The sequence below is a fragment of the Leucoraja erinacea genome, chromosome 2, assembly GCF_028641065.1.
Source record: "Leucoraja erinacea ecotype New England chromosome 2, Leri_hhj_1, whole genome shotgun sequence".
Taxonomy (NCBI): Eukaryota; Metazoa; Chordata; class Chondrichthyes; order Rajiformes; family Rajidae; genus Leucoraja; species Leucoraja erinaceus.
In genome coordinates this window covers 47192438-47212477 of record NC_073378.1, presented here as the reverse complement: position 1 = coordinate 47212477, position 20040 = coordinate 47192438, and the positions used below count along the sequence as shown (strand labels likewise).

General features: G+C 44.3%; 1 protein-coding gene across 1 annotated transcript in view; it reads left to right on the top strand.

Annotated features, from left to right (window-relative positions):
* Positions 1-20040, top strand: part of LOC129709750 (dynein axonemal heavy chain 5-like) — a 310815-nt gene that overhangs the window by 270628 nt on the left and 20147 nt on the right. The window contains 1 exon segment of the mRNA XM_055656308.1: positions 18768-18976. Within this exon segment, the coding sequence (XP_055512283.1) occupies positions 18768-18976 (209 nt within the window).

Genomic DNA, 20040 nt, shown 5'->3' with positions numbered 1-20040 from the left:
GAGTTAAAAAGTTCCCACGGTAGACTCACGATACACAGTGTATCGTGAGTCTTGCGTGGGTACGTTTTAACGGGAAGGCAGCAGCAGATTGTCGCTCCCTTCAGTTTCACCCCACCTACACCCCTCTGCTTCCCGGCCATGTGTGTGACCCCTTCCCTCCCCTCTCCAATTCCCCGCCCATTGCACCGGCGCGGGGGCTTTGCACTGTCTTCACATCGGCGATGCCAGCCAGCAGGTTAGTGCCAGTCACCGGAGACGTCAGGACCAACGGGACACCAACCCCCAGGCCCACTGCAAGCACGGAGATCCCAGAGACCCACAGCCAGCAGCAGCCCAGCCCCGTTCCAACTCCAGAGCAACACGCTTCCCGTAGGGACAGAAGCTGATGGTGTGCAAGGTACATCTTGTTCTTGGGGTTGCAGATGAGGGGGCGCAGCTCGGGCTGTGATGTCTCCGGCCACCCCCCTGTACAGGGGCTGAGACTGGGAACTGTACCGCCCTTGCAGGTGAGCAGGAGAGTGGGGTTGTTTGCAGTTGCAGAGGGAGGGGGCAAGGGCGGTACAGTTCACAGTCTCAGCTCCTGTCCAGGGGGGTGGCCGGAGACGTCAGGACCAACGGGACACCGACTGCAAGCATGGAGATCCCGGAGACTCACAGCCAGCAGCAACTCTAGCCCAGCCCCGCTCCAACTCCAGAGGAACCCGGGTTGCGGATGAGGGGGCGCAGCTCAGGCTGTGGGCGAACTGCCACTTGTCGCTGTAGCGGCCCATCGGGGAGTGGGTTCCTGTTGGTCCTGACGTTTCTGGCCACCCCCCCTGGACAGGAGCTGAGACTGGGAACTGTACCGCCCTTACCCTCTCCCTCTGCAACTGCAAACAACCTCACTCTCCTGCTCACCTGCAACAATCTTTGCCTGCAAGGGCGGTACAGTTCCCAGTCTCAGCTCCTGTACAGGGGGGTGGCCGAAGACGTCAGGACCACCAGAAGCCGCTCCCCGATGGGCCGCTACGGCGACAAGTGGCAGTTCGCCCACAGCCCGAGCTGCGCCCCCTCATTGGGACACCGACCCCCAGGCCCACTGCAAGCACGGAGATCCCAGATCAGCAACTCCAGCCCAGCCCCGCTCCAACTCCAGAGGAACACGCTCCCCGTAGGGGCAGAAGCTGATGGTGTGCAAGGTACCCCTTGTTCTTGGGGTGGCGCAGCTCGGGCTGTGGGTGAACTGTCACTTGTCGCCGTAGCTGCCCATCAGGGAGCGGATTCCTCTGGAGTTGGAGGGACAAGGAGACACAGCGGCTTTTGAGTGAATGGTGGGCAATCACTTCCAAAGTTCTGCCCACACAGTCAGTACACCTCTCCTATACTTGTCTCCCGCACTAAGATTATCTCGCAGAGAATGATCCCAGTCTAACCCTCCCTATTCTCTCCTATTCTGCAAGAAAAAACTACATTGAAGACTCAAACTCGCGATCGAGTAACTGCCGGGATCGAGGCGCAAACTCGCGACCTTGCGGATATGAGCCGAGCACTCTACCACTGAGCCAGCCATTAAAATCTACGCTAAAAATCTTCCAATCCGAAAGCCGAAAAATTCCGAATTACGAAAAGTGTCTGGTCCCAATGCTTTCGGATAAAAGGTTGTGCACCTGTATAAGAGTAAATAGGTTCTTCTGCAGTTGTATAGGGCTCTGGTGAGACCACATCTAGAGTATTGTGTACAGTTTTGGTCTCCTAATTTGAGGAAGGACATCCTTATGATTGAGGCAGTGCAGCGTAGGTTCACGAGATTGGGATGGCGGGACTGTCATATGAGGAAAGATTGAAAAGACTAGGCTTGTATTCACTGGAGTTTAGAAGGATGAGGGGATATCTTAGAGAAACATATAAAATTATAAATGGACTGGACAAGCTAGATGCAGGAAAAATGTTCCCAATGTTGGGCGAGTCCAGAACCAGGGGCCAAAGTCTTAGAATAAAGGGAAGTCATTTAAGACTGAGGTGAGAAAAAACTTTTTCACCCAGAGAGTTGTGAATATATGGAATTCCCTGCCACAGAGGGCAGTGGAGGCCAAGTCACTGGATGGATTTAAGAGAGAGTTAGATAGAGCTCTAGGGGCTAGTGGAGTCGAGGGATATGGGGAGAAGGCAGGCACGGGTTATTGATAGGGGACGATCAGCCATGATCACAATGAATAGTGGTGCTGGCTCGAAGGGCCGAATGGCCTCCTCCTGAACCTATTTTCTATGTTTCTGTTACGACTCCCAAATGCAGGTACTTCAGAGCCGCGTAACATAATTCAAAAACCAGGTTCAAGTTCAAAAATCTTTTAATTATTCAATGGAACACAAAACCCAAACCTGATTTAAACACCCAGTCAGGGATATGGATGGACTAACAAACAATTTAACAATGCTCCAGCCAGCCATGTAATGGACCGTCGAACCAGAGACTCTAAAACCTGCCTAAAGAGATATAACCCTGAAACAAAATACACAAAAACACTAAGGTCAGCCCTTATCCGTCCCAATTCAATATTTGTTAACAAGTAATGGTGAAAGTACACAAAGTTCTATGACATGTGGCCAGGCCTTCCTCAGCTCACACCAGCAGGCTGCTCATCAGTCAGGGTCTACGAAGAAGAGAGAGAATTCTGGGAAACTCTGGTATTTAAGCTTCAGATGGGTCACCCGTCACCTGACGCAGCTTGGCCAATCGGTACAGGAGCTTTTAACCCCTTGATTCCAGACTCACAGCCACGATGCCTGTACTCGGGAGAGAAACAGAGAAAGGTAAGTACATAGCATTTACCAGGGTGGGGAGCGCCTAACACTTCTATGTAAATTGTCTAGCAACTAATACAAAATACTGTGCAAATAATTCTTCTGTGCATCAGATTTTTGAATCTAGTCCAGTCACAAATTGCAAACAGTTTTCCCTGCTGATGTACAAAATATTTTGTGATAAACCTGATCCACAACCTGAGGTGTGGATGCTATTAATCTGTGGTGGACCGTGAGCTTTATATTATATGCCGTGACTCTATACTGGCTTTCCTGGAGACACAGATGTGGAAATTAATTGTTGCCTAGCTTCACTTCAAAGTTTTGTCAATTGAAGTGAAAAAAATATTAAGTTAAATTAAGATATTCACCAGAATACAATACAATGATTTGTATTTGTAGAAACATTAGGAAAATACCAATTTGAATCTTGTTCAGTTAAACAGGGCCTGCTGGCACCAATTATTCATGATTTTCTTCATATTTTTGTAACTTGTGAATCCCTAGTATCAAATCATGTCTGTGTGAAGTTTCACACATCTGTGATTGTCTTTCTAAACACGCCCAGTGAAAAGTTTGATAGCTTCCGTGCATTTCACATCCTTATTACCAGAACTTTCTTCACTCTGTCATGGTCTCAATATTCTCTCTTGTTAATAATACCTTTGATTGTATTTGTCTTTTGGGTGGAAGCTTGCCGAGTTTGCTCGAAGCTCTGTGATTTGAAGGATTAAATCATGCCTGATTTAATTCATATCCTGCACTAATCCCATGGTCACTCTTCCCCACCAACTTCTAAATGAATCATTCCGGAGCCCCCACTCTGCAGTGGAGTGGACCGAGAGTGGTGACATGGTCTCTGGCAGCTGAACGAGACTTCTGATCCAGGGGGTCGACTGACTGCTCACTGCTGTTAAGGGCATCTTAAACTGTTTTGAAATGATTCTCATTGGGAGAGATTGAAAAACAGTTTAAATAGATTTTTTGTTTATTAAAAATGAAACAAAATAGTTATTACATAGAACTATTAAGATTAATTAAGGCATGAATCTATTGTAAATTAATTCAAACCTACAAAACAATTAAAAAAAATTATAAAAACATCTTAGACAGCATTTTAATGAACTTCAGCAACCCCACCATTGCCACTGTGTAGTCTGCATAAAGCTGTGTGAAGTTAATCTGTTCATGGATTCTGTGTTGTGTCCGGTGAAAGTGTCGAAGATCAGATTCTGACTTCCCCGCTGCAGGGTGTGGTGCAGAAATCAAAAGCACGCTGAATATTTGAGTGTAGATGGGCAACATTTTCCTAAGGAGCTACCACCCACCTCAGAGGTCAACCAAGCTCCAAGTACTTATTTCAGATACAAAGGTTTCTCGTGTCACCTTTATCCACATTGCCTGGCTGTAGTTCCTGCAACACAGCTGTTGCCTGATTGCTATTGTTTTATGGAAGAGATCTTATCAAGGAGTATCAGGATGTACAGGAAAGAAAGTAGATGCAGTTTATCGGGCGGGAAGCGGCGCACGTGGGCGTGTACCGGTGGGCTCTCGGCGGGAATGTGGTGGACTACGCCATGACGGGGTGCAGCCCCGTCGAACTGGGACGTGAGCAACCCTGGGAAGTCAGCGAGCAGGGCTGCGAAAGGTTGCTGGTTCTCAGCTACCTCGTCGAGTTGGTGTAGGGGCGTAGACGGATTGCGCGGCTTGGCAGGGCACAGGTCTGACACAGGGACCATGTGTCCGCCTCGCACATCGTCTCACAGGGAGAACGCGCACAAGAAATCGGTTGGGCGACGTCAGCAATGGTGAACTTCCACCTGTACGGTCGGGAGTCGAAATTTAAGTCGAGGGTCTGCATTCCGTAAGTGCGAATGTCGCTCCCGTTGACGGCCAAGAGGCCAGATCCTACCTTACCGACACGGTTATATCGAGCGCTCGGCAGCAGGATGCTGGCAATGGCGCCGGAGGCCACCAGGAAGGGTGGCGATCACGGACGTGGAGGCGTTCGTTTTGGGCCTATCGCATTCGCCTCTATGGACGATCGGCCGAGGCATTTCCCTGGTACGAGCAGGGGCTCCGGCATCTTTGGGCTTCGGGTCCGTAGCGTTGATGGTAATAACACCAGTGACGTCGGCTGTAGACCACTGGAAGTAGCGATGCTTCTTCGGCGCTGGGTTGGGCTTTTTCTTCCTCCCGTGCCGTGACCGGGGGGGCCGGGTGAAAGGCACAAAGTTAGCATTCATAGCAAAAGGATTTGAGTATAGGAGCAGGGAGGTTCTACTGCAGTTTTACAGGGTCTTGGTGAGACCACATCTGGAGTATTGCGTACAGTTTTGGTCTCCTAATCTGAGGAAGGACATTCTTGCCATAGAGGGTGTACAGAGAAGGTTCACTAGACTGATTCCTGGGATGTCAGGACTTTCATATGAAGAAAGACTGGATAGACTCGGCTTGTACTCGCTAGAATTTAGAAGATTGAGGGGGGATCTTATAGAAACTTACAAAATTCTTAAGGGGTTGGACATGCTAGATGCAGGAAGATAGTTCCTGATATTTGGGAAGTCCAGAACAAGGGGGTCACAGTTTAAGGGTAAAGGGGAAGTAATTTAGGACTGAGATGAGAAAAACATTTTTTACATAGAGAGTGGTGAATCTCTGGAATTCTCTGCCACAGAAGGTAGTTGAGTCCAGTTCATTGGCTATATTTAAGAGGGAGCTAGATGTGGCCCTTGTGGCTAAAGGGATCAGGGGGTATGGAGAGAAGGCAGGTACAGGATACTGAGTTGGATTATCAGCCATAATCATAGAGAAGGGCCGAATGGCCTACTTCTGCACCTATTTTCTATGTTTCTATGTTTTTAAACATGGGACGACAGATGGCGCAATGGGCTAAGTGTTCGGCTGGCGACCGGAAGGTAGCCGGTTCGAATCCCGCTTGGAGTGCATACTGTCGTTGTGTCCTTGGGGCAAGACACTTCACCTGCCTTTGCCTGTGTGTAAATGTAATGTAATTATGTGAAGCACTTTGGGGTCAATGCAAGTTGACTAAAAATGTGCTATATAAATAAGATTATTATTATTATTATTATTATTATTATTATTATTATTATTATTATTAAACGTCCTGCCGCACACAATTCTTCAGCTCTCTCAGCGAGTTGTTGGGGGTCGCTGAAATCAACTCCAGTGAGCATCAGTTGGACTTTGTCAGGCATCTGCTCCAGGAACGCCTGTTCGAAGAGCAGACATGGGCGGTACCCGTCCATCAGGGCTAACATCTTTGCCATGATGGTAGATGGCCACCGATCGCCGACGCTGTCCATGTGCAGCAGCTTCGCCGCCCTGTCTCTGCGACTGAGAACGTAAGCGTGGAGCAGCAGGTCCTTCAGCCCTTCATATTTGTCGATGTTCGGCGGGTCACTGATGTAAGGCAACAGCCTCGAGGCACAGTCCTGCGGCAATGCCCCCACCACATGGAAGTACATAGTATCGTCTGCTATGATGCAATGGAGGTGAAACTGTGCCCCCTTGTGGGCGAACCACACCTGAGGTTGGTTGGGCCAAAACAATGTCAATTTGAAACCCGGTGAGCCCTGCCGCATGCCGGCCGATTCTGCTGGGAACGTTGTCTTCCAGCATAATTCTCTTGTCTAACGATGGCTAGACAGGTCGGGGTCTTCTATTTGGCAGTCTCAAGAATGACAACTGAAGTTTTAAATTAACTTTTATTCGAAAATTCACTTTTCAGTAATCATGTTCTCTCGACACGTCTGGCCACATCGGTGGTCAGTGCTGAACTGGCGTGCGAAAGCAAAATGGCGAGAAAACAAGCAGCCCTTCCCTAGTCACGTGGCGTTGGTATCCTGTCATCTTTCTGCCTGGGAGTTAACATTCCCCTAATGGCACAGTAATATTATGAGCACATTGTAATATTGTTCCAGTGTGGGATCTATATTACTGTCATTTGCTGTTAAATGTTTGAGTTTGAGATCAAGCAGGAAATCTATTTAGAGCTTATTTTAATCCTACTTTCTAGAAAATGATACACTAATATTTGGAAGAGACTATTTTCTGTCTATGAAGCTTGGCATTTGGTTACATATATTTAAAACTTGGGTTCATTTGTATTATAATTTGACGATCGCATGTCAGGATGTTCATAGGCCTAATAATTACACGCTGGGATATAACTGAGTTACTTACACACACAGTATGCTAATTTTAAAATGGCATTTCCAACTAATGGGAACTGCCACTTCAAATAATCAATCTTGTTAGGGCATGTTTTCCCTGAGTGGTTGGTAGGCAATGGGAGCGGATGTTGTAGGATGATAACATTGTGCCACTGGAGGTCATTGGATCACAGAGGATCTTCCCACCCTTCATCCTTCCTGCCTTGATGGAGGCTCGGGCAGGTACAATCTCTTTGTCCTCCAGTTAAACCCTCATCCTGCATTGAAAGCCATTACCTTTCCAAAGGTAAGTATTTTCACTACAGTATTGCATTAGCGACACCAATTAAGCATGACCTGCCAATTACCATCATCACAACATGTTCACCGACCTTCATGCATCAGTGCCACACATGCACAGAGAACCGCATTATAATTTACTCTGCTTTGCACGAACAGTGTATTTCTAGTTCGATAACAATTGCATAATGTGTAAAAGCACTCTATTACTAGATAGCGTTTTTAGTGCATCGTCTATGACATTGAATTGCCAATTCACATCAGTGGCAAGCAGATTGATGACTTCACTATCAACAACAGCATATGACAATTATTATTATAAAACTTGAAATGTACCCACAAAATATGTGCTGAGTTCTGTATAATTACCTGTCATTCTACTCTCAGGTGGTCAGATAATGTCAAACGTATTGAATATTTGAGAGATAAGGGCCTGTCCCTTATCTCCAATTTGACCTAATTTGCGAGTTTAGAAGAGTTTGCGCTCACCATAAACTCGCAGCATGGTCATCACGTGGTCCTAGGAGGTCACTGTAACTCTCCTTCATGCTCGAGAGAAGTTCCCACATACACGCGGCCTCAGATTGGCCGAGGAACATTTTTCAGCATGCTGAAAAAGTTTCCGCATGTAAAAATTGGTCGGCATAGTTCTTTTGAAATTGTAGTGCAGTGGAGTGGGGCCGCCATGTAGTTATAGGTAGTCGAGGTAGCCATTGGCAATCTCCTTTGCTGACCGGGAATTTTAATTGGCTCTATGGAAAAAAAAACATAAGCACGAGTTTTCAGAACCAAGGAAAACCGACCGGTAATGTTACATGCTCGCTAAACTTCATTAAAAGTTGTCTGGAAAAAAAAACATAAGTACGAGTTTTCAGAACCAAGGAAAACCGACCGGTAATGTTACATGCTCGCTAAACTTCATTAAAAGTTGTCTGGCTTCTTAAAAGTGACTACTACTCCCCCCTTCTCTCCCCTTCTCTCCCCTTCCCCCCCCCCCCCCATCCCCGCATCTTTTAAAGGAATTACGTACACTGTGCCAACCGTCTTTTACTTTCCTGTTCATCGCGGGTGTGAATTTCAGACAGCACTCCACCGCTTTACCTGGCCCCCGCCTTTGCGATGTGTTTATGTGTGTGTGCGCTGATGATCGATCCATCTCACGGTTTCATTGCTGATAGTCGATCCAGCTCGCGGTTTTTCAAGCGAGTGCCCTCGAGCTTGAAGGTCGAAGACAATTGCTGAAAAGAGAAAAGAGAAGGAATGGATGACATTTCGGGTCAAGACCCTCCTTTTAGACTGAAGAAGGGTTTCGACCCAAAACATCACCCATTGCTTCTCTCCAGATGCTGCTGGTCCCGCTGAGTTACTCCTGCATTTTGTGTCCATCTTCAAATGACGTCACACGCTTCAGACGGCTGTGCGAGCGCATGAAGACGAACGCGACGCTCGTGGGATCATCGCGCCTCAACGCAACGACAAGGTCGCGTAATTAGCGTGCCAGGGACACATAAGTGGAACAGGGGCATAAGGCTGTCGACAATTAATGTTCAATTGAAGTGAATTAACTGAGAGGTAAAAAGTATAAAAGCATTGTTCTTATTGGGACATTTTAAATCCCACATGGTTCATGACTTTCAACATGATCTGTTCCTAATGTTGAGAGTTGAAAACAAAGTTTGTAGGTTGTGATATTTTAATCCAATTTCTGCTGATAACCATGCCATACACATTGATAATGTCATTATATCCATGAAATATAATGGGAGAATGACTGTCAAGTAGGGGTGAATCAGCCGGTATGTACCTGGCCAAATTTCCTGTTTGGTGATAAATCAATGGAAAATAGGCTCAAATGTGTCAAAGCAACAAGAAAACAGTTTTTGTATCCTTTACATGTGTAAAAAGATGCAAATAGGTCCAGTTGAAGGCATCACACTTTAGGAAAGATATGAAGACTTTAGAAACGGTGCAAATAAAATTTCCAATAGGATTCCCCTTCAAGAGTTTTTTTTTTTTTTAACCACTTCAAGATTGTTCAATTGTCATATGCGTCAGAAATGGAACAATGCAATTCTTTTTGCTACAGCTTTACAGGCATGTGAGGATGAGGAACTATATTTACCTGAAATAACTGCCGAAGTTAGAGTTGTTATCTTTGATAGATGAAGTGCCTACATTGAGTCATAAACAAGATGGCATGTAATGAAAGTGATTGACTAAAGAACACGAGGAAATCTTCTAAAGGCAATGAGTGGTTAGGGCCTGTAATGCTCTCCAAGGAGAGTAGTGGAGGCCAATCCAATCATTGAGATTGAAAAAAAACTGGATAGGTTTTTAAAAGAGAGAGAATTGAAACCAAGTAAGGTCAGAAAAGTAAGAGTTGCTAGAGTGTATTTGTACAGAACTGGCATAGACTTACTGGAGCAAATGCCATCTTTCATGTTTTAACCTTTCCCTGTTTCTGAAATAAATATTAGCAGACCACAGGGAAAGGTGAGTACACATCTGATTCAATCTGAATGGCTTAAGTAGATGGAATCAACCATTATCAATCTGATCTTTATTTGCATGGAATTTGACAGAATACATATTTGTAATTCTAAAGATAGGATAGCAGCACATTTGGAAAGTGGTGAAATCATTGGAACAAGTCAGCATGGATTTATGAAAGGTAAATCATGTCTGACGAATCTTATAGAATTTTTCGAGGATGTAACTAGTAGAATGGACAAGGGAGAACCAGTGGATGTGTTATATCTGGACTTTCAGAAGGCTTTCGACAAGGTCCCACATAAGAGATTAGTATACAAACTTAAAGCACACAGTATTGGGGGTTCAGTATTGACGTGGATAGAGAACTGGCTGGCAGACAGGAAGCAAAGAGTAGAAGTAAACAGGTCCTTTTCAGAATGGCTAGCAGTGACTAGTGGGGTACCGCAAGGCTCAATGCTGGGACCGCAGCTATTTACAATATATATTAATGATTTGGACGAGGGAATTGAATGCAACATCTCCAAGTTTGCGGATGACACAAAGCTGGGGGGTAGTGTTAGCTGTGAGGAGGATGCTAGGAGGCTGCAAGGTGACTTGGATAGGCTGGGTGAGTGGACAAATGCATGGCAGATGCAGTATAATGTGGATAAATGTGAGGTTATCCACTTTGGTGGCAAAAACAGGAAAGTAGACTATTATCTGAATGGTGGCCGATTAGGAAAAGAGGAGATTCAACGAGACCTGGGTGCCATGGTACACCAGTCATTGAAAGTAGGCATGCAGGTGCAGCAGGCAGTGAAGAAAGCGAATGGTATGTTAGCATTCATAGCAAAAGGATTTGAGTATAGGAGCAGGGAGGTTCTACTGCAGTTGTACAAGGTCTTGGTGAGACCACACCTGGAGTATTTTGTACAGTTTTGGTCTCCTAACCTGAGGAAAGACATTCTTGCCATAGAGGGAGTACAGAGAAGGTTCACCAGACTGATTCCTGGGATGTCAGGACTTTCATATGAAGAAAGACTGGATAGACTCAGTTTGTACTCGCTAGAATTTAGAAGATTGAGGGGGGATCTTATAGAAACTTACAAAATTCTTAAGTGGTTGGACAGGCTAGATGCAGGAAGATTGTTCCCAATGTTAGGGAAGTCCAGAACAAGGGGTCACAGTTTAAGGATAAGGGGGATATCTTTTAGGACTGAGATGAGAAAAACATATTTCACACGGAGAGTGGTGAATCTGTGGAATTCTCTGCCACAGAATGTAGTTGAGGCCAGTTCATTGGCTATATTTAAGAGGGAGTTAGATGTGGCCCTTGTGGCTAAAGGGATCAGGGGGTATGGAGAGAAGGCAGGTACACTATACTGAGTTGGATGATCAGCCATGATCATATTGAATGGCGGTGCAGGTTCGAGGGGCCGAATGGCCTACTGCAAATATTTGCTATGTTTCTAGGTAAATATCCAAAACAGGTTGAATGTCTTTCCTGTCTCAACAATAAACATTGTGACCAAGAGTTTCAGCTCTGGTTTGGTCTGGCTTTTTTTTCCAGCATGCTTTGCCCATAATCTGATAGATCGATTTCAGTACAATTTTAAATTCTGCAATCTTATATGCCATTTAACAAATTTATATGCGTGACTGCCTTGCAAAGAAAATTGATATATATCAAGGACAATTAATCAGCAGGTGAATTTCTTGAATTGTATTTGTACCCTATTGGGGCCTCGAAGGAACTGACAAGTGGGTGGAAATATATGCTGTAAGCATCATTAGGCCCTCTAAAAATAATTTACCCAGCAGCTGATTAATTATTACACCAGTTACTGGTGATGAAAAAGATACTTTCATCAGCAATCCTTTTTATTATGATAACCACATTTTCAGCTGCATTATTAAAGAAGTACTTAATTCCCCAAGATTACTGCATATTAGTTCACACAAAAAAAATATCTTATAGCTCCTACTGAGTCTTACATTAAAATTGCTAAAAATAATGAACAACATTTTTAATCTGAATTCTACATAGAGATTGACAAACAAGATAAAAAAATTATGCCACAGGCAGTAATTCGTCAGTCACTTAATTATAAGTGTGTTTTAAACCTCAGTAAAATGAGAAGCTATTAATACATTGTTGATTTATGTTGTGTATGTTTCGTATGCAATACACCATGCTTGAAGTACACCTTAATTTTAATTTGGATTAGTAAGTTTTGAATTATACATTCCTGTTTAAAAGGATAGGTTTTAAATATTTTGTCTGATCTGACATGAAAATATTTACTGGACCCGTTCTTGTACAATTTAGAACATCACTGTAAAATAATTAGTTTGTTCTTCGATAGTGAAAGGTCTTGATAGGATGAATGTGGAGAAGATGTTTCCACTAGTGGGAGAGTCTACGACGAGAGACCATAACCTCAGAATAAAAGGACGTACCTTTACAAAGGAGATGAGGAGGATTCCTTTAGTCAATCTGTGGAATTCATTGCCACAGACGGCTGTGGAAGCCAAATCAATGGATATTTTTAAGGTGAAGATTGACAGGTTCTTGATTAATAAAGATGTCAAGGGTTATGTGGAGAAGGCAGGAGAAGGGTGTTGAGATGGAAAGATAGATCAGGCATGATTGAATGGCAGAGTAAACTTGATGGGCTGAATCGCCTAATTCTGTTCCTAAAAATTATGAACTTTAGAAACAATTTACCCAGAATCTATATCACTAAAAGTCATATCTAGACCACTTCGTGTTCTTATGTATATTGATTTTAGAAAAAACACTGCCACTTACGGCTGTGATTTTTGGCCATCTTCCTCAGAGTCTCCCTCAGCTGTGCAGAACAAGAGGATTTTTCCCATAGATGAAAAATAAAAGAGTTATTAGTGTTTTAAAAATGTTGAGATTCTCTCTCCTGAAGGCCACGCCCCTTCCAGAGGGACTATAAAACCCCGGAAGTGTTGAGTGTCTCAGTCAGTCTCTGCAAGATGGGGGGAGCGAGAGGGTCACGTCTCTCAGTCTCAGCTGTGAATAACACTGAACACATGTCTACTAAACTGTGAGGTTTGTGGTTTTACTGACCTTAGAAACATAGAAACATAGAAATTAGGTGCAGGAGTAGGCCATTCGGCCCTTCGAGCCTGCACCACCATTCAATATGATCATGGCTGATCATCCAACTCAGTATCCCGTACCTACCTTCTCTCCATACCCCCTGATCCCCTTAGCCACAAGGGCCACATCTAACTCCCTCTTAAATATAGCCAATGAACTGGCCTCAACTACCCTCTGTGGCAGAGAGTTCCAGAGATTCACCACTCTCTGCGTGAAAAAAGTTCTTCTCATCTCGGTTTTAAAGGATTTCCCCTTTATCCTTAAGCTGTGACCCCTTGTCCTGGACTTCCCTAACATCGGGAACAATCTTCCTGCATCCAGCCTGTCCAACCCCTTAAGAATTTTGTAAGTTTCTATAAGATCCCCTCTCAATCTTCTAAATTCTAGAGAGTATAAACCAAGTCTATCCAGTCTTTCTTCATAAGACAGTCCTGACATCCCAGGAATCAGTCTGGTGAACCGTCTCTGCACTCCCTCTATGGCAATAATGTCCTTCCTCAGATTTGGAGACCAAAACTGTACGCAATACTCCAGGTGTGGTCTCACCAAGACCCTGTACAACTGCAGTAGAACCTCTCTGCTCCTATACTCAAATCCTTTTGCAATGAAAGCTAACATACCATTCGTTTTCTTTACTGCCTGCTGCACCTGCATGCCTACCTTCAATGACTGGTGTACCATGACACCCAGGTCTCGCTGCATCTCCCCCTTTCCCAATCGGCCACCATTTAGATAATAGTCTGCTTTCCTATTTTTTGCCACCAAAATGGATAACCTCACATTTATCCACATTATACTGCATCTGCCAAACATTTGCCCACTCACCCAGCCTATCCAAGTCACCCTGCAGTCTCCTAGCATCCTCCTCACAGCTAACACTGCCCCCCAGCTTAGTGTCATCCGCAAACTTGGAGATATTGCCTTCAATTCCCTCATCCAGATCATTAATATATATTGTAAATAGCTGGGGTCCCAGTACTGAGCCTTGGGGTACCCCACTAGTCACTGCCTGGCATTGTGAAAAGGACCCGTTTACTCCTACTCTTTGCTTCCTGTTTGCCAGCCAGTTCTCTATCCACATCAATACTGAACCCCCAATGCCTTGTGCTTTAAGTTTGTATACTAATTTCTTATGTGGGACCTTGTCGAAAGCCTTCTGGAAGTCCAGATACACGATTATTACTAATGCATCCACTATTTCTGGAGCTACTTCCTTAAGTACTCTGGGATGCAGCCTATCTGGCCCTGGGGATTTATCGGCCTTTAATCCATTCAATTTACCCAACACCACTTCCCGGCTAACCTGGATTTCACTCAATTCCTCCAACTCCTTTGACCCGCAGTCCCCTGCTATTTCCGGCAAATTATTTATGTCTTCCTTAGTGAAGACGGAACCAAAGTAGTTATTCAATTGGTCCGCCATATCCTTGTTCCCCATGATCAACTCCCCTGTTTCTGACTGCAAGGGACCTACATTTGTTTTAACTAATCTCTTTCTTTTCACATATCTATAAAAACTTTTGCAGTCAGTTTTTATGTTCCCTGCCAGTTTTCTTTCATATTCTATTTTTCCTTTCCTAATTAAGCCCTTTGTCCTCCTCTGCTGGTCTTTGAATTTCTCCCCAGTCCTCCGGTATGCTGCTTTTTCTGGCTAATTTGTACGCATCATCCTTCGCTTTGATACTATCCCTGATTTCCCTTGTTATCCATGGATGTACTACCTTCCCTGATTTATTCTTTTGCCAAACTGGGATGAACAATTTTTGTAGTTCATCCATGCAGTCTTTAAATGTCTTCCATTGCATATCCACTGTCAACCCTTTTAGAATTAATTGCCAGTCAATCTTGGCCAATTCACGTCTCATACCCTCAAAGTTACCTTTCTTTAAGTTCAGAACCATTGTTTCTGAATTAACAATGTCACTCTCCATCCTAATGAAGAACTCAACCATATTATGGTCACTCTTGCCCAAGGGGGCACGTACAACAAGATTGCTAACTAACCCTTCCTCATTACTCAATACCCAGTCTAAAAAAGCCTGCTCTCTCGTTGGTTCCTCTACATGTTGATTTAGATAACTATCCCGCATACATTCCAAGAAATCCTCTTCCTCAGCACCCCTGCCAATTTGATTCACCCAATCTATATGTAGATTGAAGTCACCCATTATAACCGTTTTGCCTTTGTCGCACGCATTTCTAATTTCCTGTTTGATACCATCTCCAACTTCACTACTACTGTTAGGTGGCCTGTACACAACACCCACCAGCGTTTTCTGCCCCTTAGTGTTTCGCAGCTCTACCCATACCGATTCCACATCCTCCAAACTAATGTCCTTCCTTTCCATTGCATTAATCCCCTCTCTAATCAGTAACGCTACCCCACCTCCTTTTCCTTTCTGTCTATCCCTCCTGAATATTGAATATCCCTGGATGTTCAGCTCCCAGCCTTGGTCACCCTGGAGCCATGTCTCCGTGATCCCAACTATATCATAGTCATTAATAGCTATCTGCACATTCAACTCATCCGCCTTATTACGAATGCTCCTTGCATTGAGACACAAAGCCTTCAGGCTTGTTTTTACAACACTCTTACCCCTTACACAATTATGTTGAAAAGTGGCCCTTTTTGATTTTTGCCCTGGTTTTGTCTGCCTGCCACTTTTACTTTTCACCTTGCTACCTATTTCTTCTATCCTCATTTTACACCCTTCGGTCTCTACGCTCACACATTTAAGAAACCCTTTCCCTTTAACTCCATCCTCCACTGTCCCATTCAACACCCCACCCCCCTTATTCAGTTTAAAGCCACCCGTGGACCTTGAGTGCCCTTAATGTGGTTTGAAAATGAAAATGTGGTTGGTTTGAAGTAAAGCACTGCAAATGGTGGTTGTGGTGGTTGGTTCGAAATGGCAAATGATTAAAAGTCTAAACTTGACAACTTCCTGTTTGCAAAGTATATTGATTTTAGATAAAATGCTACCACTTACTATTGTGATTTTTGGCCATCTTACTCAGTCCCCCTCCGCTCATCAGGTGTGGAGGATTCTTCCCATCAATGAAAAATAAAAGTGTTATTAGTGTTTAAAAAATGTTGAGAATCTCTCTCCTGTCAATCATGCCACAAACGCCACGCCCCTTCCAGTGGGAGGGGGGGAGGGGGGATTATAAAACCCGGACGTATGGGTGTGGCTCAGTCTCTGCAAGATTGGGGAGGGAGAGGTCACGACTCTGCCTGAGCTGTGAATCAACTGAATACACTGAATGTCTACTGAATTGTGAGTATGGTGTTTATGTGGTGTTTTGTTGTGTTTTTGTGGTGATTTTATGGTGGTTTCATGGTGGTTTCACCCTGCTTGAAATGGTATGAAACTGCAATTGAATGTGGTGGCATTGCACCCTGCATGAAATGGTGTGAAACTGCATTGAATTTGGTGGCCTTGTACCCTGCATGAAATGGTATGAAATTGCATTTGGATTTGGTGGCCTTGCAACCTGCTTGAAGTGGTATGAAACCGCACATGAATTTGGTGGCCTTGCACCCTACCTGAAGTGGTATGAAACAGCACTTGAATTTGGTGGTCTTGCACCCTGCTTGAAATGGAATTTCAAGTAATAGCCGTGTCAACTGCTAGACCACCAGCCATGAGTGAGCAGCCAGCACATCAGACTTGAGTGACTGAGCTGCCACCCCTAGAATCCATTTGGTCCACAATGTCCACAACACCTGAGGCTGCCACCCCTTAGAATCCATTGGTCCCCACTGTCCACAACACCCATACCAACGCTCCAGAAAGCCCCCCCCCCCCCCCACTGGCCACCAAAATTGGAATTTGCGGAGAGGTGGAATATTGCGTTGGGGGACCTGCCCTACCGTGTGAACATGGGACCCAACGGGTTCTACTTATCTAGTATTCATTAAAATTCACGGTTCTCTGAGTTTCATGTTTCTTATCCTTGAAAGTAGAATAATTGTGTCCAAATATAACAAAAGTAAATGAGAAAACCGATGAGCGTTATGTAGACAACTTGGAGAGGAGGGCTGCTGTACCCATGATGGACGGGGCTAAGGGCAGTATCAAACGCAGGACACTGGCGATTGAGGCAGCCGCACTCACTGCCGCACCACCATGCTGTCCTTAAATATCTCAGTGCGATTCAAATTCATGACTCAGGCACAAGGCCAGTCCAGTATTTCTGCCGAAGTATAAAAGCGAGAAACTGCAGATGCTGGTCTACCAAGGAGAGACACAAAATGCTGGAGTAAGTCAATAGGTCAGGCAGCATTCCTGGGGAGCATGAATACGTGACGTTATGCGTTGGGACCCATCTGCAGACTGATCTTCATCTTGGAGCTGCAGCAGTTGAAGAAAACAGCTCTCATCAGCTTTTCAACAAATATTAGTGTTAGGCATAATAATGTTTGAATGTCAATTGGTTCAAAGGTTCAAAGGTTCTTTATTAGTCACACACACCAATTGGTGTAGTGAAATACCTATTGCCATTGCAGCACATAAAAGAAAGAATACAACATCACAATAATAAAGAAATTTAAACATAAAAAAACATCCCTCCACAATGGTTCCCATTATGAGGGAAGGCACAAAGTCCAGTCCCCATCCCCATGTCCACCTATAGTCTGGCCTATTGAGGCCTCCGCAGTCGTCTTTACGGAGGCCAGATGTTCCAGGCCGTTCTCGCCGGACAATGGTGCTCCGGCGTCGGGAGAATCCTCTCAGCGGCATGGGAAACCTGGAACGGCCTCTTCCTTGCCAGAGACCGTGGCTTCTGAAGCCGACAGGCCACGCTGGATGGAGCTCCACCACTGGCGATCTCGGCGAGAGATCCCAGGCTCCCGATGCAAAGTTCTGTGCCACCGCCCGCGGCTGACCGCTACACATTCCCGCAGCTCCGCGATGTTTCCTCTGCGGTCCCAGGCATCGCCTGCTCCGGGATAGCGCTCCAGCGCTATGCCGCCGCCGAAGCCGAGGTTCTGGCCGGTCCCCTCAGGAAACGCCGCTCTAGGCCCGCTGGTAGGCCGCGAGGACAGGTCGAAGGTGCTAGCCCGCCTCTCTGACCATGTAGGGACCCTGAAAAGCAGTCGTCCGCCCGCCCCCCCCCCCCCATAAAAAAGACTAGAACTCTGGAAAAATACAAAAACTCAACTAACTAAAAATAAAAAAAAGATGAAAAAACAGACTGCTGCAGGCTGGGCAGCCATACCCATACAGGACGGCGCCCCCTTTAAATGGTTGAAATTTAATTACATTTAAAATAAATTTAAATTGTATGGAATTGGTTTGGTTCATGTCTACTATTCCCCACATCTAGATAAGTGGTTAGTGTGAATGAAAATGTAAAGGGCCTTTTTTGGGGGCGATTTTGTGGGGCGACTACCGCAAAATTTTCAACATGTTGAGAAATGTTTGACGACAGTGGCAACAATTTTTGCTGTCGTAGGTTGACGTAGGTGCTGTTGTAGGTTGTCATCAGGTGTCATAGGTGAATTCCATTAAAACTAGTCCCCGGCAGTCGCCTAAAGAGCTGCTTAAGTGGGACAGACCCTTAACTATTCCTCTTAATTAATGTTTGAGATGAAATTAAGTCCTCATAACAACGAGACTCTAAAGAAAGTAAGGAACATGGAGGCAAATGTATGGCAAGGTGCCATAAATAAACCTTATATAGCTGGTTTGCTGTGTGTTTGTAACATGCAGTAATTGCGCAGTTTGTAGCTGGAAAAGAATTGTAGGGAACAATGAAACAAAGCAGTAACAGTCTTTTGAGAAACTAGCTATAGGAAAGTCCAAAAACATTGTTACTTTAAGAATTGTTCAACACTGAGAATTCAAAACATTCACTGCTCTGTATTCCAAAGGTGATTTGTTTTTATATTTTTATTTTAGGAACAATCATTATGTCTGAAGACCTTAGAGATGCTCTTGATAACATGTATGATGCCCGGATTCCAAAACTCTGGTTCAAAATTTCCTGGGAGTCAGCTACTCTTGGGTTCTGGTTCACAGAGTTACTTGAAAGAAATCAACAATTTCACACCTGGATTTTTGATGGACGACCAAACCATTTCTGGATGACAGGATTCTTTAATCCTCAGGTTAGAGCAATGAGCATTGAAACATTTAAAGACATATCACTGAAGCACTATCTGGTAGATATTAATAATGGTTGAATCATGCAATGGTCTTGCTTTTAACATTTTGAGTTCACCGGATATTTATGATGTACAGCTGGAATTACAGGCTTTAATTGAATAAGCAATACACTAGAAAATGCAGGAGGAACACCAAACATATTAGAAATAAATCTGCATTCTTTCATCATCGCTGTCTAAATTATGAAACTCCCCACAACAAGAGCATTGTGAGGGTATAGTGACCCAAGAAGTTGACTCACTCACTGTTGTTGCCAAAGATTCATATGGCCATAAGGTCATAAGCATTTCGGCGCATCATGTCTACTCTGCCATTCAATCATGCCTGGTCTATCTCGCCTTCCTAACCCCATTCTCTCGCCTTCTCCCCAAATCCCCTGACATCCGGCACTCCGGTAAATGAATCCAAATACAAATAAAACACAAAGCACTCTGGCAATGTTATCTTTAATTAAAAATTCTACTTTAATGAAAATACTTACTGATCTGAAATTAATGTTTTCATTTAACTTTTTCTATAATTGGCAAAACTGAATATCACTTGATTTTTTTTCTGAAGTCAGAAGTATGTAATATGTAGATTAATTTTGACAAATTATTGTCGGCTGCTTAATGTCTTGTTCTTTAATAAGTATTCAATTTCTTCCTCTCGCTCCATAAATTCCAATTTATATTGTATATTGATGCACCTACTGTATTTGTTTTCAACGATGCTTGGCCTCAACCTGCCTTTCTACTATTACTTATTCCTTTAAAGTGTGTTTACTGATTCCCATCTTTAATAACCATCCTAGGCTAGGAACAGGAACAATTGACAGAGGGTGGATAATTGGCAGCAGCATCCAGAGAAGGGAGATCAGGAGCACTAGTGGGAGAGTGGGGATCAAGGAGGCATGCGTCAAAATGTAGACATGGACATTTGACTTAAGTGAGAAATTGTTATGGCTCGTGAATCAGGGATGTCGTGAGGTATCTTCAGTATAGTAAAGGTGAAGAATTAGGTGCAT